General features: G+C 41.3%; 1 protein-coding gene across 1 annotated transcript; it reads right to left on the bottom strand.

The window, feature by feature from the left end:
* Positions 1–1001: 1001 nt before the first annotated feature.
* On the bottom strand, positions 1002–27041 carry muc13b (mucin 13b, cell surface associated). Its single transcript, XM_070448366.1, has 12 exons — positions 26887–27041; positions 14367–14798; positions 7850–7972; positions 7237–7346; positions 5835–5893; positions 5283–5482; positions 4017–4151; positions 3753–3795; positions 3542–3579; positions 3203–3290; positions 2775–3033; positions 1002–1793 (listed from the first exon to the last, which is right to left on the bottom strand). The coding sequence occupies exons 1-12, from the start codon at positions 26948–26950 to the stop codon at positions 1506–1508; spliced, it is 1839 nt and encodes a 612-aa protein (XP_070304467.1). The 5' UTR covers positions 26951–27041; the 3' UTR covers positions 1002–1505.
* Between the last annotated feature and the right edge of the window lie 161 nt (positions 27042–27202).

Below are 27202 nucleotides of genomic sequence, written 5' to 3'. Positions count from 1 at the left end.
ATCTCCAGGCTTGTCCTCGTCAACACTCACACCTGTGTTAACGGTGTGAGTGTTGGGGATACGAATAGATATAAAATCTGAGACGTCAAAAGGAAGAGGGAGGGAGAAATCTGGAAACCTTTACAAACTCCCCTGCTGACCTCAAACCTAGCCTGGGTTATGTACCCACAGGCTATTTTTTACAGAAATACTAATAATTCCACCTAAACACATTTCTAAGATGGAAGCATGTACCTTTACACTTTACAGACATTATTCAGAAGTGTTATTAAATATCCTAGATGCCATTGCGCCCTTGAGCAAGGCACCTGACCCCCCCCCCCTCCCCAGTAACTGCTCCACGGGGGCCCAGTGTGGCAGCCCCAAACCCCAAAGTGTAGCCTATGCGTGCCTTTCGGAGGGGTTGGGATAAAGCGAAAGCCCAATTTCGGGTGGACCTTGTGTACAATTGTTGAATAAAGTGATCTTAWTCTTAAAATACAGATCTGCTTCCTGACAGCACACGTTACATATTTGCAAAAGGATACACTCTCACTATTAAAATTCAATTTTTATGTACAGAAACACACAAACTCTGTCTGTCTGAATTAATAACCAAACGCAGTTGTACAATCAAAATGGATTTATGTTCCTTTTCTTTATTCCAACATCGAGAAGCCAGTCTCATTTACAAAATGTATTGTGTAAAAGTCATCATACTGAACTGTGTGTATCATTGAACAATTTTACACACATTCTGTTTATTTATATTTGACTATATTTATATTACATATACAATATGTATTAAGATGGCACATTAAGGATAAAAGGCATTATTTGCTATTTCTAAACCCTGATCTAGATGTACAAGAGATCAAATAGATAATGGCGAACCACACCAATAAATTCCCTTAACATCAATTTAACTGGGTTCGTCCATATTCAAATAAATTAACAAGAAACATTTAAAATGACAGACCCATGCAATCATAATGTAATGATGATTTAGCACGCGAAACTTGGGCCTTTCATGTTATAACATCTTGCATTGTTGCATTGATGTTAATGTAAGATTTGCATGAGTCGCAGATTAGGCCGTCATGTATCACACATGAATACAGTATTGGATTGATATTAGAAAATACATTAATTACAGTTATACAATATAATCAGGACATGAGAATGGATTAACTCATACTTAAAAACATAAGAAAAACTGAGCGACAATACATTAGTTGCCTTTTGGCTACATCAATTTCAGGAGCTTGGATACACCGCCCACTCTTGGACAGAATGGACACTGCAACTCAACTATCATCTATTGTACAAAAAAAAAGATTGATACACAGTGCATAAAAGTTGAGTAGAACATTGGGAGGAATCACAAGTAGGACTATTTAAAAAACATTGTTATTGCTTTCTGATTTCTAAGCATTTGTGTTGTGAAGAAAATGGTTTCCTTAGTTGACTGTTCCAGTGGGTCTTCAGTTTCTTCTTCCATTGTCGTGTGTAAAGTAAGGGTTGTCCTAGCCTCGGCTCTGGTAGGGGTTGTTGCCCTGACCTCCGCTCTGATAGGGGTTGTTGCCCTGACCTCCGCTCTGGTAGGGGTTGTTGCCCTGACCTCCGCTCTGGTAGGGGTTGTTGCCCTGACCTCCGCTCTGGTAGGGGTTNGGGTTGTTGCCCTGACCTCCGCTCTGGTAGGGGTTGTTGCCCTGACCTCCGCTCTGGTAGGGGTTGTTGCCCTGACCTCCGCTCTGGTAGGGGTTCCTGTTGTTGAAGCTCCTTGTGTCATCAGGGTTCTGGTAGCCGCCAATCTAAAACACAAATCAGCATCTGTATCTGACAGTCTCAGTCCTGGGGGTCTTGGTCTTTACCCAGCGGGAAAGATTTGGCACCAGACATTTTAATGATGTCATTTTCTGGTTGTAACTAGTGTTCTGGTTGAGAAGACATCATATTACAACCAATACAAATTTTCATAAAAATACACCTTTTTTTGTATACTTTAATGCAAAGTTAATGTTGAATGCAAGTGCTTGAAATGTTCTTCAATAATTGTTTTTCGTGGGGTTAAATTGTCCCAGTTCTTTGTACTATTTGGTACTTTATATGTACTTCACATCTTAAGATACCTCACTCTGAATATACTTTTTTGTTCATATTTTTTATGATTTAATATAATTCATGGATACACAGAATACAAAACATTTCCTCAAATTATTGGTAAGAAAATCCTCTGTTGATCAAATAAAATTATTCCGTTTTACATTAAATAATTCTGTCACTTATCTTATAGTAAGTGGCAGCATAAGGGCATTAAGGTACTACTTCAAGACATGATATACGTTGCCAAGAGGTGGCATTTTTGTAGTTGGGAATATAATGGTTACACTCATCACCAACTTGTATCAAATGATAACTGACATTTCAATATTTGACAATTTAGCAATAACCTTGCATGAGCATTTCCCTCCCAGAATTCCACACACTGACTTTGTGCCACTGATCATATAGATAAATCAGCGGACATGTTGACCATAGACTTGCCTAAAACTGGCTGAGCATTTCGGTTTAGAGAGGTGGCGACTTCGCTAGTCTCGTTAGTAGATTTTCTAACACGTTTACCCCCAGAACTTAATCGAGCATCTGGTGCAATTACGCAAGATGTTCGTTCTGAATGTCCGAGATTAGACATAAAGTCATATTTTGGTAGTTATCTGGCCAGATGAACTCTTGTGTCTTCCCTACCCTCCTTTCTCACTCATTCTTCCTCTCTCCCTTCCCGAGGTTCTTACCCCTCCTTTGTCTCCCCTGGTCACCAGTGCCTGTCTGCTACCGCTCTCCGTCATCTCCAGGTTGCTGCCACGGTCCAAGCTGTTGTTGTTGGGCATGGCCCGGGGGATCTTGGGTACACCTACAAAACCTGAACTGACATTGGTCACCCCCCCATTGGTTAAAGCCGATGCCCTGAAGTCCTTGGCGTTATAGGGGCTGGTGTAGGTAGGAACCTCAGCGTTCTTCGAGGACTTCTTGGAGGAGCTCTTCTTGGACGTCCTATAGAAGACGACAATACACATCAGATTTAACAACTACATTTTATACTCCATTAGGGTCAATCGTGGAATCGTAACAAGATTAAAGTTGAAGGTATATATTTAATTGTATTTGATGTGATTCAAATATTACGGTGTAAATGTTGTCCTCTGTGTGTGTGTTGACTCACTTGCGTGCAACTACTGGCAGCATGATTAGTGTGATGAGTAGCAGTGCACCAAGAACAGTGCCGACAATCACCAGCATCAACTTCCATGCTGCAGAGAGACAGAGAGCGAGAGAGAGAGAGAGAGCAAGAGAGAGGGGGGAGAGAGAGAGAGAGAGAGAGAGAGAGAGAGAGAGAGAGAGAGATGTTAAAAAACCTGCAAACACCAGTATACTCAATACCACTATTACAGGAAACACCACATGAAAGGAGAGAATAACACCTATTGCGAAAGCCAGAGGCAGCCTAGTGTCAAATCCTTGGAAGGGAGAATCATACCATAATATGGTATGTTATACTTACATTCATTGCAGTTTAAACCCGAATAACCAAATGAACAACTGAAAGAAAAAAAAGTTTTAAAAGAATCTTTGCACAGACCAATAATGCAAGTTAACCATTGCAATGTATCCAAACTCCCAGTTGAAAGACATTGTTTACGTGAAAATAGATATGACTGAATAAATGAATTGATGGAAAATGACTAAATTGATTAAATGTTTTAAGTACTTACTCATTACACACACCGTCCTCTGCTTTCTTGCCACTTTCACAAGCTGCAGACAGAGAGGGTAAAGTAAGTCTATCACACACACACACACACACACACACACACACACACACACACACACACACACACACACACACACACACACACACACACANCACACACACACACACACACACACACACACACCACCAAGCCCCAATCTCTTTTTACCCTCTCTTACATAAACCCCCAGAGTCTATTGTAAGAGGAACAATCGGTACCACTCACCTTTGCATGTTCTGATAGAGTATTCCGATTTCACGTAATTGTTCTGACAGCTACATTTAGGTATACCACTCTCAGAAGTACAAGTAGTTGACGTGTCATCACAAGGTTTCCGATACGAATCACACAGATTGGTTTCTGTATAGACAGTGCCACAGGGAGAGGATTACATACAGTAAGAAAGTACCTCCATTCAGCATTGTGGTCTGGGCAAATAGTGTTCAATTCCATCAATTCAATCAATTTCCTGATATGACGCAATTGTCCCCCCATACATAGTTTCCTAGAACACTAATCCTCAATCCTGCTCCTGGGGAGCTGCAGTACTGCAAGTTTTTATTGTAGCTCAGCAGTGAAACACTGGATTCAGCTAGTGAAGGGGTTGAAGATCAGATTAAAAGTTGAATCATGGAACAAAATACAGGTACAACTCTCCAGCAACAGGATTTAGGAGGATCACTACTCTAGTGTGAAGTTACATCATACTACCAATATCATATGACAGCATCATGATTGTGATTGATTGCATACTTAGTTCTCTGCAGTGGTGTAAAAGACTTAAGTAAAAGTACTTTATTAAAGTACTACTTAAGTCATTTTTGGGGGTATCTGTACTTTACTTTACTATTTATATTTTTGGCAACTTTTACTTTTACTCCACTACATTCCTAAAGAAAATAATGTACTTTCTACTACATACATTTTCCCTGACACCCAAAAGTACTCATTACATTTTGACAGGAAAATGGTCAAATTCACACACTTATCAAGAGAACATCCCTTGTCATCCCTACAGCCTCTGATCTGGTGGACTCACTAAACACAAATGCTTCGTTTGTAAATTATGTTTGAGTGTTGGTGTGTGCCCCTGGCTATCCGTAAATAAAATAAAAACAAGAAAATGATGCTGTCTGGTTTGCTTAATATAAAGAAGTTGAAATTATTTATACTTTTACTTTTGATACTTAAGTACATTTGAGCAATTCCATTTACTGTTGATACTTAAGTATATTTATAACCAAACACTGTTAGACTTTTAATCAAGAAGTATTTTACTCAGTGACTCACTTTTACGTCAGTCATTTTCTATTAAGTTATCTTTACTTTTACTCAAGTATGACAATTGAGTACTTTTTCCACCACTGGTTCTCTGTCTTCCCCTTGACATTCATTGTAGCTCTGCTCACAAGATTGCCTCCTAGCTTATGTTAAACCACAGTCATTATACATCAAGGGAATAGTGTGTTACTATTACTATAGGTGACATACCTTTGTATGCTGCATTTCCAAGTAGGTTATTTAAACAACGGGCAAGCGGTTTGTCACAGGCTTTAATAGCACCCTGTATCTTTTCCTTGATGATGTCTTCTGTGATGTTGGAGTAGAGTTCAAAATTGTTCTCCATGGTCACGTTGACGCCACCTGACTTAAGTGACCAGAAGGTACGAGCCGGACCCGTAGCCATTTTGCTAGGAGGCAAATTAGTGTCAGTGTTTTTAGAATTATGATCATCATGGAACTATCACATACTCATGAAAGTAGTGATAGCAACAGCATCAATCTTCTGTCAATAGTTGTCGTGGGCGTGTGATATCTTCCAAATCAAAACGATACATTATCATGATGGCTATAATAATCTGGACTGACACAATAAATTAGGTTCAAAAAATGAAATTAGACATTAACTTCAAGGATGAAGGTAGTTTGTTAGAATCAAACCAACAACAAACAAATTGTAGTGTAGCCTATAGCGTGAGTGGTATTGCAAAATTATAGTTTATTGGTAAAAACAGGGACCACGGTAACTACATTAACACTGACCTGAAATTCAGCACTGTGGAATCAATGTAGCCATGTTGACTCCGTAAAACATCCCCCATCTGTATTTTGGACAGACAAATGCTAATTAGTTCACAATATACATTTACTGGACAGTTCATCATTATTAGCCTAGTACAGCTAAATAAAGGAGACTGTTGTTTGCTACCAACATTGTCGTATGGTTCGATCATGGTGAATCTAATAATTTGAATTAAAATAATCATTTGTGAATTGCGAACAGCAAAAGGAAAAAGATAAGATGTAGCCTACTGAAAAGTTGCAAGATAACAGCAAACATGCTCTCAGGCTTCCAGTAAATATCAAGCTTTCTTTTGGATTACATAGCGGTAAAACATGATTTGAGCATTACATTGATGGGACATTCCATCACTCAATAGATGCTAGTCAGCCTGCAAAGTAGACATGGGCTTATGGTGGATGATGTCACTACTGACATGATACTTCTACGGTAAGATACATTTGACTGAAATGGTACATTTCCTGAAGAAATGTGTGTGCTTGCTTCAGCTGTCTAAAACTATTTTTTGTTTGTGTTTATAGTTGTGAGAGAAGTTTTAAATGTAGAAATCAAGCTGAATAGCGGCTAAGGCATTTCAATATAGTGAGAATAGCTCTGATTACTTTGTAATGCATGCACACTAACAACCAAAAATAGCTATGCCTCAGAAAACTATACTGTGGCCCAGACTTGCTAGGGACATGCTTCCAATGGTAATAACCACTTCCTACACCAATGTAGTTAATTAGGTGGGTAACCCGACCAGAACCCTAACACTAGTCCCTGTGACTGCCATTCCAAAACCTGATCCATTATACCAAGATGGTAAAAACCCTAGGTGCTGTAATAGTCGTCGTTATCGTATTTTTACATGGGGTTCCATCTTTATTAGCATATTTCGAGGCCATTACAGTAGCTGATACTGACTGAAGGATACCCACACACACATTAAATTGTATCCCATCATGTTAATTAGAAAATGTTTAAAATAGAAGGCACTTCTTTATCAACTTCATCTCATATGTGAGATTAAGTAAGTAAATGAGAATGTTCATATTACTACAGTAGATGTTCACTGATTGAACGGGACAACATGGATGCTCCTTGGAAGATCAAGTTAACCCATATTTTCTCCTCGGAATTACTGCACTAACTGTTCTGAAAATACCCGCTTGGAAAAATTCTACAGCTTCTACGACCTGGGTTGACTGGGACAGTTTCCAAGGACTTAGGAATACGTGTAATGCAGCGGTTACCCAGCTCACACGTTGTCAAAATGTCACAAACACCTTGGTAATGACCTATGTAACATTGCAGAAAAGTTGTGATTTTGAACTACAGCCAGACATACATACAGTGTAAAAAGTATAATATCTATTTTACCATATTAATTAAAATGTCAGTTGTGTTTTTGAAACTTTCTGATTGTGGTTTGGTCATGTCTTCGTTGAAGGCCATACCAGGCAGGGTCAGAGATCCTGGGAAGACCTTGGCTGAAAATCAGAATCAACACATGACAAATAAGAATTACAAGCACTTATTGAAAATGGTGGGGGTGTAGCATTGTGTTAAAAAGCCCACAGAGGAGATGGTACATGAGATCCAATATACATGTATAGATGCTACAGCTAATATCTTATATATTTAACCGAGTTTGACTCCTCTAGCCACTGTCATCTAGGTTGCTCTCATTTATGTATTCATACATTTATAAATATATCAATTTAGTGGCCAAAACCGAAGCCTATCCGATTGCTTCACGTGGAAGCTAAATACAAATCTAGTACCAGTTTATCCACACTTAACCATACTCAGGACAAAACACTCTCAACTGGTCTCAACTGAAGTTAAATCAGAATAGTTTCTAAAGTTCCTAACTTTTCATTGCAGGTGATGAAGCTCTCCTCCCTATCAATCAGAGCTATTTAGGCCTATATTGCTCTGTCTTCCATGGTATTGTAGCACCCACTAGTGGTGGCAGACAGGAGATACCCACCTTCCTCACATTGCCCTCTAGCCTCAGAGTATTTTTGGCCAGTCAGACAGAGACAGGTGAAGTGGGAGTCATAGCCTGGCTGACAGCTGCTGCCACCTTTGCATGGGTTTGGGACACAGGGATCTTAAAATCAAAGAGAAACACAGTTGTTCAGAACACACGTAGCACTTTGTGATGCATTTATTAATACAAAATAATCTGTGTAGAATCGATGGTACAGAGCAAGTCTTGGGAAGACTTTCTGTCCACTAAACAGCAAAAAACTCTCTCCACTGCCTTCCAGTTGAAGCTCGCATCCGRTACAAGACCATGGTGCTTGCCTACGGAGCTGTGAGGGGAACGGCACCTCCGTACCTTCAGGCTCTGATCAGGCCCTACACCCAAACAAGGGCACTGCGTTCATCCACCTCTGGCCTGCTCGCCTCCCTACCTCTGAGGAAGTACAGTTCCCGCTCAGCCCAGTCAAAACTGTTCGCTGCTCTGGCACCCCAAATGGTGGAACAAACTCCCTCACGACGCCAGGTCAGCGGAGTCAATCACCACCTTCCGGAGACACCTGAAACCCCACCTCTTTAGGAATACCTAGGATAGGATAAAGTAATCTTCTAACCCCCCCCCCCTTAAAGAGTTAGATGCACTATTGTAAAGTGGTTGTTCCACTGGATATCATAAGGTGAATGCACCAATTTGTAAGTCGCTCTGGATAAGAGCGTCTGCTAAATGACTTAAATGTAAATGTAAATGTAAAATTCCCCTACACCTGGGGTGTACAACTGGTTTGGCTTGATGCCTTTCAACGAGGTACAGATGTCTAGCAGGGAAACCAAGGGTGAGTTCAGTTCTATACATTTTTCATTTTCCTATTTTAGTTGTAGTTAAAATATGATAAACAAAAAAGTGTAGTTAATATAGTTAATTTTATAAGTGGTTTATATACAGTCGTGGCCAAAAGTTTTGAGAATGACACAAATATTAATTTTCACAAAGTCTACTGCCTCAGTGTCTTTAGATATTTTTGTCAGATGTTACTATGGAATACTGAAGTATATTACAAGGCATTTCATAAGTGTCAAAGGCTTTTATTGACAATTACCATGAAGTTGATGCAAAGAGTCAATATTTGCAGTGTTGACCCTTCTTTCTCAAGACCTCTGCAATCCGCCCTGGCATGCTGACAAATTAACTTGTGGGCCACATCCTGACTGGATGGCAGCCCATTCTTGCATATCAATATTGCAGTTTGTCAGAATTTTGTGGGTTTTGGTTTGTCCCCCGCCTCTTGAGGACTGACCACAAATTCTCAATGGGATTAAGGTCTGGGGAGTTTCCTGACCATGGACACAAAATATCGATGTTTTCTTCCTCGAGCCACTTAGTTATCACTTTTGAGAGAAGTGGCTTCTTTGCTGCCTTCTGACACCAGGCCATCCTCCAAAAGTATTCGCCTCACTGTGCATGCCAGATGCACTCACACCTGCTGCTGCCATTCTTGAGCAAGCTCTGTACTGGTGGTGCCCCGATCCGCAGCTGAATCAACTTTAGGAGACGGTCCTGGCGCTTGGCTAGACTTTCTTGGGCACCCTGAAGCCTCTTCACAACAATTGAACGCTCTCTTAAAGTTCTTGATGATCCGATAAATGGTTGATTTAGGTGCAATCCTTACTGGCGGCAATATCCTTGCCTGTGAGCCCTTTTTGTTGCCAAAGCAATGATGATGGCACGTGTTTTCCTTGCAGGTATTTTATTTTTATTTTTATTTTACCGTTATTTTACCAGGTAAGTTGACTGAGAACACGTTCTCATTTGCAGCAACGACCTGGGGAATAGTTACAGGGGAGAGGAGGGGGATGAATGAGCCAATTGTAAACTGGGGATTATTAGGTGACCGGTGATGGTTGAGGGCCAGATTGGGAATTTACTATTCCTCAGGTAACCATAATTTGACAGAGGAAGAAACAATGATTCCAAAGCACACCCTCCTTTTGAAGCTTCAATCTGTTATTCGAACTCAATCAGCATGACAGAGTGATCGCCAGCCTTGTCCTCGTCAACACTCTCACCTGTGTTAACGAGAGAATCACTGACATGATGTCAGCTGGTCCTATTGTGGCAGGGCTGAAATGCAGTGGAAATGTTTTTTGGGGATTCAGTTTATTTGCATGGCAAAGAGAGACTTTGCAATTAATGCAATTCACCTGATCACTCTTCAAAACATTCGGAAGTAATGCAAATTGCCATCATACAAACTGAGGCAGCAGACTTTGTGAAAATGTATATTTGTGTCATTCTCAAAACTTTTGGCCACGACTGTATAAGCTGTCACCATGTTACTTTTGTCTTTTTACATGTTGCAAAAATAAAGGTTTGTGCAAATAAATGTTTGGTTACATTTGCAACAGTACGTACTAATTAAGTTTTCTTAAGTGCTCTTGAAATTGCCAGCAGCATATCACCCTGCTTCCAAATCACTGCTGGTTTGCCTTTGAACCTAAGCAGTATCAGTCCTGGTCGGTCCCTGGATGGGAGACCAGATGCTGCTGGAAGTGGTGTTGGAAGGCCAGTAGGGGGCACTCTTCAATCTGGTCAAAGGAGATCCAAATTCCCCAGGGCAGTGAAGTTATCACTGCCCTGCGTCGGGTGCCTTTATTCGGATGGAATGTTAAAATGGGTGTCCTGACTCAGCGTAAGAGTAGAGATGATAACCCCGGTGTCCTGGTTAAATTCCCAATCTGACCCTCATACCATCATGGCCACCTAATCATCCCCAGCATCCAATTGTCTCATTCATCCCCTCTCCTCCCCCCCGTAACTATTCCTCAGGTCGTTGATGTAAAAAATGATATGTTCTCAATCAACTTACCTGGTAAAATAAGGGTAAATAAAAAAATGTAAATGTTGCACACAGTTATTCAACTTTAATTGAGGTCTGTTAGCTTCTGGTGCTCGGGGTGTCCTCAGGGTGACCATGCACTACTATTCAAATGTGACCCAAATAGCAATAGTCATGGAGCAGCTCACCGTACACAATTGCCATGTTAGCCACAATAATAACTTTCCTCCACTGGTTGATCAAAACAGCACCATTACCAAATACTTAAAATGTTTACTGCCTTTCCTTCATCCTAAACACAGCCCTTGTGTGTGCACTTCCCAGCCAATCAGTGGCATCAATTAATCAAAGCAGAAGGGAAAACCAACACGACTGCCGAACTCGAGGGCTGAGTTATGAGTTACTGATTTAAATATGGAACAGCAAGAGGATCTGCCCCTCCCAACCTTCAAGCTATTCTCAAACCCTAAACCCCAACCCGAGCACGCCGTTCTGCCAATTTCAGTGAGTCAGAAGTTTACATACACTAAGTTGACTGTGCCTTTAAACAGCTTGGAAAATTCCAGAAAATGATGTCATGGCTTTAGAAGCTTCTGATAGACTGATTTACATAATTTGAGTCAATTGGAGGTGTACCTGTGGATGTATTTCAAGGCCTACCTTCAAACTCAGTGCCCCTTTGCTTGACATCATGGGAAAATCAAAAGAAATCAGCCAAGTCCTATGAAAAAAAATTGTAGACCTCCACAAGTCTGGTTCATCCTTGGGAGCAATTTCCGAACGCCTGAAGGTACCACATTCATCTGTACAAACAATAGTACGCAGGTTTAAACACCATGGGACCACGCAGCCGTCATACCGCTCAGAAAGGAGACGCGTTCTGTCTCCTACAGATGAACATACTTTGGTGCGAAAAGTGCAAATCAATCCCAGAACAACATCAAAGGACCTTGTGAAGATGCTGGAGGAAACAGGTACAAAAATATCTATATCCACAATAAAACGAGTCCTTATCGACATAACCTGAAAGGCCGATCAGAAAGGAAGACCCAAGTTTGCAAATGCACAAGAAAACAAAGATCGTACTTTTTGGAGAAATGTCCTCTGGTCTGATGAAACAAAAATAGAACAATTTGGTCATAATGACCACCGTTATGTTTGAAGGAAAAAGGGGGAGACCTGCAAGCCGAAGAACACCATCCCAACCGTGAAGCACAGGAGTGGCAGCATCATGTTGTGGGGGTGCTTTTCTGCAGGAGGAACTGGTGCACTTCACAAAATAGATGGCATCATGAGGTAGGAAAATTATGTCGGTATATTGAAGCAACATCTGAAGACGTCAGTCAGGAAGTTAAAGCTTGGTCGCAAATGGGTCTTCCAAATGGACAATGACCCCAAGCATACCTCCAAAGTTGTGGCAAAACGGCTTAAGGACAACAAAGTCAAGGTATTGGAGTGGCCATCACAAAGCCCTGACCTCAATCCTATAGAAAATTTGTGGGCAGAACTGAAAAAGCATGTGCGAGCAAGGAGGCCTACAAACCTGACTCAGTAACACCAGCTCTGACAGGAGGAATGGGCCAAAATTGTTACCAAATACTAGTTGAGTGTATGTAAACTTCTGACCCACTGGGAATGTGATGAAATAAATAAAAGCTGAAATAAATCATTCTCTCAACTATTATTCTGACATTTCACATTCTTAAAATAAAGTGGTGATTCTAACTGACCTAAGATAGGGAATTTTTACTAGGATTAAATGTCAGGAATTGTGAAAAACTGAGTTTAAATGTATTTGGCTAAGGTGTATGTAAACTTCCGACTTCAACTGTATCTTAAGATGAATGCACTAACTGTAAGTCGCTCTGGACAAGAGCGTCTGCTAAATGACTCAAATTAAAAATATATATATATACACACATGTGGCACTTACTCAAATTAGTTTGAATTACTGCAGCTTTCAATTAGCCTATATTGCACGCGACACACAATTGTGCTGGTTATATATTTAAGCAATAAGGCAAGAGGGGGTGTGGTATATTGGCCAATATACCACAGCTAAGGACTGTTTTAATGCTCAACGTGAAGGGGAGTGTCTGGATACAGCCCTTAGCCGTGGTATACTGGCCATATACCACAAACCCCTTATTGCTATTCTAAACTGGTTAGCAAAATAAATAGAACAGTAAACAAGTATCTTTGCGTCATACCCGTGGTATATTGTCTGATATACTCATGGCTGAAATGCTGTTTAAGCCAATCAGCATCCAGGACCCAAACTACCAGGTTTATCATTTTAAATTCCACTGCAAGTACTGTGATATGGCATTTTTTGCAAGCAAATTTTTAGCACAGATTCTGTTACTTGAAACATTACTATTTCCTCTAAAATAGGAGTTGTATTGATATATTTTGTAACTATTTACTTGCATTAATTTATTACAATTTATAAAAACGCTAATAAATAAGCCATTATAAATGCTTAAAAATAGTTTGTAAATTATTATGTATACGTCCTTGCAATGCAGTGCTTATGAATGCTTAATAAATATGTATAAATGTTTACAAATAACAAAATAATGTATTTTGTAGATGAATACTGTAGTTGAATACTTGTTATAGAGAGTGTATTAATGCTTAAAAAAGTAAAACGTTTTTTACATTTTAGTCATTTAGCAGCTGCTCTTATCCAGAGTGATTTACAGGATCAATTAGTGTTAAGTGCCTTGATCAAGGGCACAGAACAATTTTTTATCTAGTCGGCTTGGAAGTTCGAACCAGCAACCTTTCGGTTACTGGCCCAATGCTCTTAACCTTTAGGCTACCTGCCACCACACCAGGTGTCAATTATTCATCTGTGAATCCTGAAAATGATGTACAAAATGTAATTACCTTTTTCAATTCTTACTCTGAAAATTATGTACATAAATAATGCATGTTTTGAAATATTTTTTATTCTGTATTCTTCCTTCTTTTATTAGGTTAGTATTGTGGAGTAACTACAATGTTATTGACCCATCCTCAGTTTTCTTCTATCACAGCGGTTAAACTCTGTTTTAAAAAGTCACCATTGGCCTCATGGTGAAATCTCTTAGCGGTTTCCTTCCTCTCCGGCAACTGAGTTATTGTTATTAGCAGGTAGACTAGTGGTTAGAGCGTTGGACCAGTAACCGAAAGGTTGCTAGATTGAATCCCCGAGCTGACAAGTTAAAAATCTGTCATTCTGCCCCTGAACAAGGCAGTTAAACCACTGTTCCTAGGCCGTCATTGTAAATAAGAATTTGTTCTTAACTGAATTGCCTAGTTAAATAAAGGTTAAATGAAATAAAATACCAATATGTGCTCATCTTTGCGAGGCATTGGAAAACCTCCCATGCTTTGTGGTTGAATCTGTTTGAAATTCACTGTTCAACTGAGGGACCTTACAGGAAATTGTATGTGTGGGGTACAGAGATGAGGTAGTCCTTCAAAATTCATGTTAAACACTATTATTGCACACAGAGTCTTATTATATGACTTGTTAACCACATTTTTACTCCTGAATTTATTTAGGCTTGCCATAACAAAGGGGATGAATACTTTCTGACTCAAGACATTTCAGCTTTCAAATTTTCAAATTGGGCCTGCTGTTTGACACCCCTGGTCATGGAAAAACAAGAAGGTTAGCTGGATGACTAATGAGCCTACCTGATTTTGATGGTGTTGTAGTGGCCTCCGGTTTTGGTGTTGGTGCCGCAGTAGACGGAGGAGCTGCAGTAGACGGAGGAGCTGCAGTAGACGGAGGAGCTGCAGTAGACGGGGGAGCTGCAGTAGACGGGGGAGCCGCAGTAGACGGAGGAGCCGCAGTAGACGGAGGAGCTGCAGTAGACGGAGGAGCCGCAGTAGACGGGGGAGCCGGCAGTATGACGGGGGAGCCGCAGTAGACGGAGGAGCTGCAGTAGACGGGGGAGCCGCAGTAGACGGGGGAGCCTCTGTTGACTGGAAGCTCTGTAGACGGGGGAGCCGCAGTAGACGGAGGAGCCGCAGTAGACGGGGGAGCCCCAGTAGACGGGGGAGCCCCAGTAGACGGGGGAGCCGCAGTAGACGGAGGAGCTGCAGTAGCCGGGGGAGCCGCAGTAGCTGGGGGTTCAGAATTGGGATTAGCGTCTGAAGGGTATAGATTTAAAAAAAGATTAAAGTGCAATTGCACCACTTTTCAAAACCTGCAATTATTTTTTTGCCAGTGGATGGCATTTCACCAATCCATTTCAGTGTCACAGCAAATCTCATATTGTTAGAAAATCAATGTTTTTACTTTTGATGTCATTGAGTAAAACATTTTAACTTCATATTTTTAACTACAAAACGTAGAAATGTGCCGTTTTCACATACGTAGACACTGGTATTGGTATTGTACTGGAGATAATGAATATGAGTTTGAAAAGTGGTGGAATTGCCCTTTGAGATAATTACTGTAGCAAAAACTACTTTCAGTGGCTGACTGGAAAGGTCTGTGTCCCATAAAAAAGTTGACACTAGTTTTTACTGCAGCTAATGTATAACAATCTGTTACAAAAACGTTTTCATTCTAAGAAATTCTATATAATGAAATTGGACAGGAAATATTGTCAATGGTCAGGTACTGTGACGGGTAGAGAAGAACAGTTCATTCTTGATTTACAGTCACACAATGGAAACAAGGCTGTACTGCCACAGCCAGACTCTCTTCCTCCCCTCTCTAATCAGTCCAGCTGGGAAGACTCCCACAACCTACTGGCATGGGCCCTGGAAAAACATTGAGTCTTCCTATCCTCTATGTTCCACCCTAGCCCAATACGGTTTCTCCTCCTTCTCCCTGAGGTGACGGTATCCATTCATTCACTCCCCCTCAAGGATTTCAAAGAATTGGACTGGTGTAAGAAATATGGTAGACACTTGAACAAGTGCACACTTCAGGTAGAAGGGGTGTGGGAAGAACCCTTATCCCATGTCCCTTAGGTATTTCTGTAGAGCTAAAGGCTTAGACAGGTGTAACTCGGTCGAAAAGGTGAAAGTACAATATTGCTTATACCTATCCAATCCTTTCAGATCTACATGAAGTGCCTAAGGGTAGGGCCTAGGGGTCAATTGGGAATTCAGAAAAGTTCTCCACCCTCCCCACCATCTTTCCCTCCACCAACCCTGAAACTCATAATATAGCACGTCAATAACAGGGTTTCCAAACACAGGATGTGTCCACTTCAGCAGACTGCGTCACCTTGATCATAAGACCATCGGGATGATAAACATTGCGTTATGTTTACGTTTCAGGTGCAATCCAGGGCACGTAACAGCAAGCTGTGAACAAATAAAAGTGCAGCATTGGGCATGTACAGTTAACACGACAAACTAAGTCCATATACAGTATAGGCTAGGTCCCTATGCGACTTAAGCCATTGCCACTTAATGCTACGATAAAATCTATAATATGCCATTCATTTGGATAATTGTAGTCGGCAGGATAAGACAGATCCAAGTCCACCAAGATAGATAGACACTGATTAAACGGTCATATTTCATAACTGAAGCAGACACCAACCCCTACACACAGACAATGCAGACACAAACACCCACATCCTTTCATTCACTGTCCACCGTGATGCTCTTGCAGAAGAGCAGCAGCAAAGAATAGGGTCTTTATTTGGAGTCTTGTGGGTTCAGCCCTTGACTGTATACAGCTCAACCCTGTCTCAAGAGAACTACAGGGGCCCCTGAAAGAGAACAAAGCTATCCAGCCAGCAACACTTGAGGCACCTGGCTAAAGTTTCACTCTACATTGTATATGCCTACTCTGTCAGAGGAAACATATTTACAGGTATCACTCAGAGAAAAAGCAGGTAATGTAATAAAATACGCAAGAGTCCACTGTCCAAGGCCATAACTACTAGGCGTAGACAATGCCATTATTTGTACTGTAGGTAGGTAACCTGCTCTGTACTTTGTGTTGTGTGACTAAATAGATTTATCGCTTGGTTACCAGTGTTCACTGGGGGGCGAGCAGCCAGGAAAGGGACTGAATTTCACTGTCTCTTCCTCTTTCGTGTCACAGTAAAATTATATAATGATTCACGTCCACCCATAAAACACACAAGACAATTCGGGACATGAATTTGCCCTACAATGAAACTACTTTGTAATGGTTAGGGAAGTAAATTGCAAAATATTCATGGCACTTGCACTTAAATACTTCTGATAAGTTCCTATACTGCTTTAACCAACTCCTTTTAATGACCAGTGGCGACCCGTCATTCAGTGCAGGTTTGTCTGTTTTGCATGTTATTTTGGCATTAATACGTGTCACATATCAGTTTGCAAACAATGGAGAGAAAAACCCAACATATTTGAGTTAATAAAGCCGCATACAAACAGTCCCTTTTTTGAGTGGTTTGGAAGGTATCAGTGGCTGATGAACTGCAAACATTGCAAAGCAATCACTAGCCTGCTATTCATTGGAGTGGATGCGTGGTCCAAGTCTGTGTTTAAAGGTCTCTTTTCCAAGCTTAAAAGGATAAACATTCAACATTGGAAAATGCTGTCATGATTTCTGTCGCGTTCAAAACAACTGGAAAATCGGAACTGGGAAATCTCAGACAACTGGGAACTCTAGAAAAAAAACAAGCTTAGACTGGGAAAATACATTTTGATACTGTCATCCAAATCGGAATTCCAAGTCGGGAACTTGGGCCTCTTTCTAAAGCTCCAACCTGAAGATCACTAACGTCATGATTCAACCTCATTTTTTTCCCGGAGTTCCCAGTTGTCTTGAAAGCGCCATAAATCCAGATAATGACTTTGATGACAAAGCCTGATGACAAAATTCGCCCCACCACCTTCCTGTTCAAGTGAGCAGAGCACAACAACAGGGTGAGTCCAACACGGTCTTGTATGCTGCTGCATAAATTATGTAATATGCCAGGGAGATATGTATACTGTAGCTAAGAAAGTAATACTAAGTTTACAATGCATTCYGAAAGTATTCAGACCTTTTTTCCTCAATCTACACACAATACCCCTTAATGACAAAGAAAAGTGTATTTTCTGCAAATGTAAACTCAGAAAAATAAATAAGCGTCCTCTCACTGTCAACTGTGTTAATTTTCAGCAAACTTAAGATGTGTAAATATTTTTTATGAACATAACAAGATTCAACAACTGAGACATAAACTGAACAAGTTCCACAGACATGGAATAATGTGTCCCTGAACAAAGTCAAAAGTAACAGTCAGTATCTGGTGTGGCCACCAGCTGCATTAAGTACTGCAGTACATCTCCTCCTCGTGGACTGCACCAGATTTGCCAGTTCTTGCWGTGAGATGTTACCCCACTCTTCCACCAAGGCACCTGCAAGTTCCCGGACATTTCTGGGCGGAATGGCCCTAGCCCTCACCCTCCGATCCAACAGGTCCCAGACGTGCTCAATGGGATTGAGATCCGGGCTCTTCGCTGGCCATGGCAGAACACTGACATTCCTGTCTTGCAGGAAATCACGCACAGAACGAGCAGTATGGCTGGTGGCATTGTCATGCTGGAGGCTCATGTCAGGATGAGCCTGCAGGAAGGGTACCACATGAGGGAGGAGGATGTCTTCCCTGTAACACACAGCATTGAGATTGCCTGCAATGACAACAAGCTCAGTCCGATGATGCTGTGACACACCGCCCTAGACCATGACGGACCCTCCACCTCCAAATCGATCCCGCTCCAGAGTACAGGCCTCGGTATAACGCTCATTCCTTCGACGATAAACGCGAATCCGACCATCACCCCTGGTGAGACAAAACCGCAACTCGTCAGTGAAGAGCACTTTTTGCCAGTCCTGTCTGGTCCAGCGACGGTGGATTTGTGCCCATAGGCGATGTTGTTGCCGGTGATGTCTGGTGAGGACCTGCCTTACAACAGGCCTACAAACCCTCAGTCCAGTCTATCTTAGCCTATTGCGGACAGTCTGAGCACTGATGGAGGGATTGTGTGTTCCTGAGCACGCATGCCTAAGGCACGTTCATGCAGATGAGCAGGGACCCTGGGCATCTTTCTTTTGGTGTTTTTCAGGGAGAGTAGAAAGGCCTCTTTAGTGTGCTAAGTTTTCATAACTTTGACCTAATTGCCTACCATCTGTAAGCTGTTAGTGTCTTAATGACCGTTCCACAGGTGCATGTTCATTAATTGTTTATGGATCATTGAACAAGCATGGGAAACAGTGTTTAAACCCTTTACAATGAYGATCTGTGAAGTTATTTGGATTTTTACAAATTATCTTTGAAAGACAGGGTCCTGAAAAAGGGGAAGTTTCGTTTTTTGCTGAGTTTATATAAAAACAAAATGAAATATCACATTTACCCCTTGACTTTTTCCACATTTTGTTACGTTACAACCTTATTCTAAAATGTATTAAATAAAAAATATCCCTCATCAATCTACACACAAGACCCCATAATGGCAAAGCAAAAAAATATATATGAATAAAACAAAAAGTATTCAAACTCTTTACTCAGTACTTTGTTGAAGCACCTTTGGCAGCAATTACAGCCTCGAGTCTTCTTGGGTATTACGCTACAAGCTTGGCACGCATGTATTTGGGAAGTTTCTCCCTTTCATCTCTGCAGATCCTCTCAAGTTCTGTTAGGTTGGATGGGGAGCGTCGCTGCACAGCTATTTTCAGGTCTCTCCAGAGAAGTTTGATCGGGTTCCAGTCCAGGCTCTGGCTGGGTCACTCAGGGACATTCAGAGACTTGTCCCGAAGCCACTCCTGCATTGTCTTGGCTGTGTGCTTCGGGTCGTTGTCCTGTTGGAAGGTGAACCTCCGCCCCAGTCTGAGGTCCTGAGCGCTCTGGAGCAGGTTTTCATCAAGGATCTCTGTACTTTGCTCCGTTCAACTTTCCCTTGATCCTGACTAGTTTCCCAGTCCCTGCCGCTGAAAAAGATCCCCACAGAATGATGCTGCCACCATTCAGGCCAAAGAGCTCAATATTGGTTTCATCAGACCAGAGAATCTTGTTTCTCATGGTCTGAGAGTACTTTAGGTACCTTCTGGCAAACTCCAAGCGGGCTATTTAGTGTCTTTTACTGAGGAGTGGCTTCCGTCTGGCCACTCTACCATAAAGGCCTGATTGGTGGAGTGCTGCAGAGATGGTTGTCCTTCTGGAAGGTTCTCCCATCTCAACAGAGGGACTCTGGAGCTCTGTCAGAGTGACTATTGGGTTCTTGGTCACCTCCCTGACCAAGGCCCTTCTCCCCCGATTGCTCAGTTTGGTTAGGAAAAAGTGTAGGAAGAGTCTTGGTGGTTCCAAACTGCCAGGAAAATGCACAGCACACCATAATAGACGCCAAAACTCTAATTTACTTGTGTGTTCTATATTTTGTCAGTTACCTGTATATGAGACAGTTCATAGCTTGTTTCTGGGAAATCGTCTTGGGAAAATTGTTAGACAATACTTAGCGTGTCCAATAAAAAATGCATCTTTTGACCAATCCTCATTCCTCTAACATAATCCGTTCTAAAGTTATTGGAGTTTTTACCCTTGTAGGATGGCCAGAATTATGGTGACATAAAAGATCTGGAAAATTGCATCGCAACAGCTAGGCTGGATTCTGTGCAAGAATTTTGGCTACTGGTTACTTGACAGGCTCACTTTCCCGTTGAACTTGTCATCTTTCTTCTTGAATCCGCAGGACATAAAACAATAGAGCTAAGATGGATATCGATTTTGAAACATGACTAGTATTTTCATATTTTAGTATACACTTTTCATATTCATTCGAAATACCTCTTATTTTTCTACGATTTCTCACAAAAACAAGCGTGTCTCTGAAATGTCAACGGAGCACTGAGCATATACCAAGCTTTTGTTTTCAAAGCTTTTTACATTTAATTCAGCTTGTGTCATGCTAATTTTGCAAACCGCGGAAACAACTTTAAAGACCACAAAATGTAAAATCGTCAAAGTTGTTACGAGAAACCTTCACAGTTATGTCAGAGCTCAGTGCTTATTTTCAGATGTATTAGGTTATAAAATCTGACTTTTGGGAAATAATGTTAATGATACACTACATGGCCAAAAGGACGTAGACACTTGCTCGTTGAACATCTCATTTTAAAATCATGGGCATTAATATGGAGTTGGTCCCCCCTTTGCTGCTATAACTCTAATGGGAAGGCTTTCAACTAGATGTTGGAACATTGCTGCGGGGTACCTGCTTCCCTTCAGCCACAAGAGCATTAGTGAGGTCGGGCACTGAGGATGGGGGATGGGGGATTAGGCCTGGCTCGCAGTCGGCGTTCCAATTCATCCCAAAGGTGTTTGACGGGGTTGAGGTCAGGGCTCTGTGCAGGCCAGTCAAGTTCTTCCACACAGATCGACAAACCATGTCTGTATGGACCTCGCTTTGTGCACGGGGGCATTGTCCTGCTGAAACAGGAAAAGGCCTTCTCCAAACTGTTGCCACAAAGTTGGAAGCACAGAATCGTCTAGAATGTCATCTTATGCTGTGGCGTTAAGATTTCCCTTCACTGGAACTAAGGGGCCTAGACAGAAACATGAAAAACAGCCCCAGATCAATATTCCTCCTCCACCAAACTTTACAGTTGGCACTATGCATTCAGGCAGGTAGCGTTCTACTGGCATCTGCCAAACCCAGATTAATCCGTTATCCGTCGGACTGCCAGATGGTGGAGCGTGATGAAGGCGTTTCCATTGTGCTGACGTTGCTTCCAGAGGCAGTTCGGAACTCGGTAGTGAGTGCTGCAACCGAGGACAGGCGATTTTTACGCAATACACGCTTCAGCACTAGGCGGTCCCCTTCTGGGAGCATGTGTGGCCGCTGAGCCGTTGTTGCCCCTAGACGTTTCCACTTAACAATAACAGCACTTACAGTTGACCGGGCAGCTCTAGCATGGCAGAAATTTGACGAACTGAGTTGTTGGAAATGTGGCATCCTATGACGGTGCCAAGTTTGAAAGGCACAGTGCTTGTCAGTATGGGCCATTCTGCTGCCAATGTTTGTCTATGGAGATTGCATGGCTGTGTGCTCGATTTTATACACCTGTCAGCAACGGGTGTAGCTGAAATAGTTTGAAGGGGTATCTACAGTGGCAAGAAAAAGTATTTTAACCCTTTGGAAATACCTGGATTTCTGCATAAATTGGTCATAAAAGTTGATCTGATCTTCATCTAAGTCACAACAATAGACAAACACTGTTTGCTTTTCATGTCTTTTCATGTCTTTATTGAACACACCGTGTAAACATTCACAATGGAGGGTGGAAAAAGTATGTGAACCCTTGGATTTAATAACTGGTTGACCCTCCTTTGGCAGCAATAACCTCATCCAAACATTTTCTGTAGTTGCGGATCATACCTGCACAATGGTCAGGAGGAGTTTTGGACCATTCCTCTTTACAAAACTGTTTCAGGTCAGCAATATTCTTGGGATGTCTGGTGTGAACTGATCTCTTGAGGTCATGCCACAGCATCTCAATCGGGTTGAGGTCAGGACTCTGACTGGGCCACTCCAGAAGGTGTATTTTCTTCTGTCGAAGCCATTCTGTTGTTGATTTACTTCTGTGTTTTGGGTCGTTGTCCTGTCGCATCACCCAACTTCTGTTGAGCTTCAATTGGCGGACAGGTAGCCTAACATTCTCCTGAAAAATGTCTTGATAAACTTGGGAATTCATTTTTCCGTCGATGATAGCAAGCTGTCCAGGCCCTGAGGCGGCAAAGCAGCCCCAAAACATGATGCTCCCACCACCATACTTTATGGGACGAGGTTGATGTTGGTGTGCTGTACCTTTTTTCATCCTTACATAGTGTTTTGTGTTCCTTCCTAACAACTCAACTGTAGTTTCCTCTGTCCACAGAATATTTTGCCAGTAGTGCTGTGGAACTTCCAGGTGCACTTTTGCAAACTTCAGACGTGCAGCAATGTTTTCTTTGGACAGCAGTGGCTTCTTCCGTGGTGTCCTCCTATGAACACCATTCTTACTTAGTGTTTTACGTATCGTAGACTCACCAACAGAGATGTTAGCAAGTTCCAGATATTTCTGTAAGTCTTTAGCTGACACTCTACGATTCTTCTTAACCTCATTGAGCATTCTGCGCTGTGCTCTTGCAGTCATCTTTGCAGGACGGCCACTCCTAGGGAGAGTAGCAACAGTGCTGAACTTTCTCCATTTATAGACAATTTGTCTTACCGTGGACTGATGAACATCAAGGCTTTTAGAGATACTTTTGTAACCCTTTCCAGCTTTATGCAAGTCAACAATTCTTAATCTTAGGTCTTCTGAGATCTATTTTGTTTGAGGTATGGTTCACATCAGGCAATGCTTCTTGTGAATAGCAAACTCACATTTTGTGAGTGTTTTTTATAGGGCAAGGCAGCTCTAACCAACATCTCCAATCTTGTGTCATTGATTGGACTCGAGGTTAGCTGACTCCTGACTTTTGGAGAAGTCATTAGCCTAGGGGTTCACATACTTTTTCCAACCTACACTGTGGATGTTTAAATGATGTATTGCATATAGACAAGAAAAATACAATAATTTGTGTGTTATTTGATTGTTGTGATGAAGATCGGATCAAATTTGATGACCAATTTATGCAGAAATCCAAGTAATTCCAAAGGGTTCACATACTTTTACTTGCTACTGTGCATACTTTTGGCCATGTAGTGTACGTTAGAGAAAGACCCCACTGAACGATTCAGAAGATCAATAATCATATGTCTTGGTAAGGAAGCGACATTTCATCACCAAAGCACGTTTTCACCCACTCTGGGTAGAGTGGGTGGACATGCTACAATACTATTCCATAGAGCCTGATCCGGATAGGAGGGACGGCCCACCAACACAATGGTTGGGGAAACACACAAACGTTGAGAACTCTTGAGTTGATCCACAAAAATCAAGATAAAAAAGTTTAAGTTAGTGATTGTAAGACCCATGAGAAAGTAACTGACTGACCTTTATCACCACCTCTCAGATGGATAGAATATTAACTAAAAGGGAATCTTTTGCCAAGTTTGAATCCCTCTACGTGACGTGTTGTTTTTTCTCATATTATGTCAATTATTCTAGTTTTGTGATTGAATTCAATGCAAGGAACTTATTGTACTCAAAATTACATCTAGGTCAGAGGCCTACATTATCCAGACATTCTATCACTACAGACGTAAAATTGACCATCTTGTTGAGACATTTCTTTAACAGCCTTTTTATCAAGTCATGACTTGCAACCGAGAGCACTTAAAACGTTATTAATTGACAGGGACGATAAGACAGTGTGTGTGTGGGGGGACATACCTGAAAACACAATCCCACTGATTTCTGAAAGACCCCCATTAAAACCTCACATCTGACCTCCAAGCAACCCACCCCACACTCTCCTCTCCTACCCACACACACCTTCACATGCACAGTCGTACTTGCACATTCCCACTGAAAGTGTATGAAGAAGACCAACACAGTGGGGTCCCATTTCAACTTTCTGAGTCCCTGTCTCATAATCAAAACGTTTGTCCATGTCAATAATTTTCTATCAGGGCACTAATGGCAACACACATCAGTGTCAATGAGTAGTTGTTATACAACACACATCTGTGTCTTTGAGTAGCTATAAAAGCAATGCATATGAATCAACTCCACTATCTAAGGTCAACTGATCATCAAAACGACGAGGAAAATATACGCCTATCAGCATGACAAGAACATAATGTTCGAGAAGCCTAGGTATTTATGAGTTCGTGGACTTTGCCTTTTCGTTTCTCTAGAAAGAAACCATCACAAAAAAGGCCAAGGTACAATATATTGTTGACTACAGTGATCATGACGAACAAGTGGGGGTTCACTGAGTAGGCCTAAATGTCTCAGGTCATATTTGTCTCATCACAACAAGAGCCTTAATTGAGGATAGTCCTCCATAGTAGTCTTAAATTGACTAATTCCAGACTGAATTAGATCATTAGAGTCTGAATCAAGCAATATGATTCCTCACTGTGCTAAGTCAATGGAGTTGGAATTATGCCAGGACATTGGATTCCCTGAAACACTGGACTCTTCACTTGTGCCGAGTCATTTGAGTCCTCACTGAGCAAAAAAACGAGGGTATTTTCTGTGCTGAGTCATTTGAGTCTCAATCAAGCCAAGTCATTTGATATGAGCGAGAAACTCGGGGGTCTTAACTGTGCAGTGTCATTTGAGTTTTAGCCGAACAAGAAGATGGAGGGCCTAGTCATCGCTCTCCTGGGTTACTGTGGTAACATCTCCCGCTTACTCAGGGGGATTAGGGGCGCATTCCTGAAATAGTCATTATCCCATCAAGCAGTGCAGGTTGCAGTCCTAAACTACAAAAAAAACAGAGATGGGCAATCAGTGGGCCACAGCTGTATCATCTCCTCTCAGAACAGAACATCCCAGTTTGACATTTACGGGTTGGATGAAGATTTCAATGACCAACTCAATGCAATTTCTTGATATGATCAACTGGGGGTTCAAAACTGGCTTTTCTTATAGATGCGAAGAAGAACCAACTTAAATTTGCATTCCTTATGTTATCCTTCCTAACAATTAAACTTTCCAGAGCCACAGTAATTCAAGCAATGACATTAAAAACATTGTTTCAGGTGGCATGCCACCATAGAAAGTGAGTAACCACTTCATATACAGTAGTAAATACTGTAGACCAGGATCAAAGTGTTAAGGCAAACAATTTGAAAGGTTCAAATATGACACAACGGCATTTCAGCGATTGGAAAGAAATCTAATGGTGACGTGGTTGAGCTAGCACCATCTCTTAAGCCTGGCATGCTAGCAGATCCCAGATCAGCCAAACTCTGTAAGGACCAGACTCAAATATAGGAACTAAACAGCCTGACTGACATGGAATCTGTGTGGCATCTGCAACAGTTGCAAACACTGAGAATTAGCCAAAATATCCATTCAAAAGCTTAGGGCCACCCAAATGACTCTTCGGGAGCAAAGGCAGACTGGTCCTTTACAAAATGAATACTGTATATGCATGGATTTGATGACAACTATTTGTTTCCTTCCTTGGTAAGGATTAAATCTACAGCAGTAGCAAAACAATTATGAATATCTTTATAATAAAAAATGTTGCAATCGCCAATACATTTCAGCTTAGCTCACCAGACTCCCAACCCATTTGTATGGCAGTGTACCATCTGAGGGAAATTCAATTACAGTAGAAAATTCCTGGGGGAAATCCTTCAAGTAGCACTCCTTAATCTCCCATACTGGTCCACAAGACAACGCTTGGGGGGGAAATGCTTTTAGACATGTATCAATCCAAGCCAATTATGGATAAGAGGTGACTATAGAGATGCTCTCTGGCACACGGAACTCTTCCCCAAATTGATGGTGTGAAAAATAGATAGTTAATGTTTGCTGTAGTCTACTGCTTGTCTTCAATTGCAGAGATACAGAATTACATATTACCTTTGAACAATATAAACATGCACAGAAGGGTATGAAAAAAACTAAAATGTTGACAAATGAGCAAATGCAGATGTTTCAACAATGACAATTATAGGCCTACTAATGTCTTTGAATTTGTGTGAGTAAATTAGTATTGGAAGTTAGAAGTGACCATTGAACAGGAGATTGAGTGCTCACTCTTCAGAGGCAACTTGAAAGCATTACAGCCTTTTACCAATGATAGCCTGCTTTCCTTAACTTCAGTCTTACTCCTGATTTATGAGAATGGAAGGATAACTCAGTGCACTAGTCTTATGATTTAATTGTAACTTTTACAGAATTTTTTATATATTTTTTAAATGTGTTTAAACTCAAGCTCATAACCCATAGCCCCTTTCCGTTTCTTTAAAACTAGAATCCTTAGTTCCTACATCCATTTTTCGACTTATACATTTATGTTTGTGAACTTTGTAAACGTAAACAAACACTGTATAGCCTCAAAACATGGTTAAACTCAAATGTTGATATCATGGATGGTCAGTCCTTTCATCCATAGCTCAGTCTATACATTTGATTGTTCTCCAGGCCCATCTCTCAGTTTTTTAGCAAAACAGAGGCAGGGAGTCGCTTTGTTATTGTTTCGATTAAGGATTCTAGCTTTAAGACTAACTAAACTGGTTTGAAATGCGTTGTTCGACAAGACATTCAATAGACTATATAATGACAACCTGTTGTCCAAAATGGGAATGGAACCGTTAAACTTACTTGTTATCTGTCCGAAAACGGCCACTACAAGGCATAAGAAGAGAATAAGTCTAACGACGAACATCTTGCTCAGCTCATGAAATCAAATTAATATAAAAGGAAAAACTTTCTTCAGGCCAAAAAAACGGAGACAGGCGATCAATACGACGAGTTCTAGGTGCGTCGCCAGGTGGTCTTCCTCGTTGTGTGAATACTAATGTCTCAGGTGTCTTTGACCACTCATCGCGAGGGCGTCACTTATTTTATGAGTATGTTAATGCACTATGATCACTTAATAACCTCGTCATTCTTAGTACATTTTTTTTTTTTTATAGAA

The sequence above is a fragment of the Salvelinus sp. IW2-2015 genome, linkage group LG18 (assembly GCF_002910315.2).
Source record: "Salvelinus sp. IW2-2015 linkage group LG18, ASM291031v2, whole genome shotgun sequence".
Taxonomy (NCBI): domain Eukaryota; kingdom Metazoa; phylum Chordata; class Actinopteri; order Salmoniformes; family Salmonidae; genus Salvelinus; species Salvelinus sp. IW2-2015.
The sequence above is the reverse complement of the archived record's forward strand: the minus strand, read 5'-3'. Positions and strand labels throughout refer to the sequence as shown.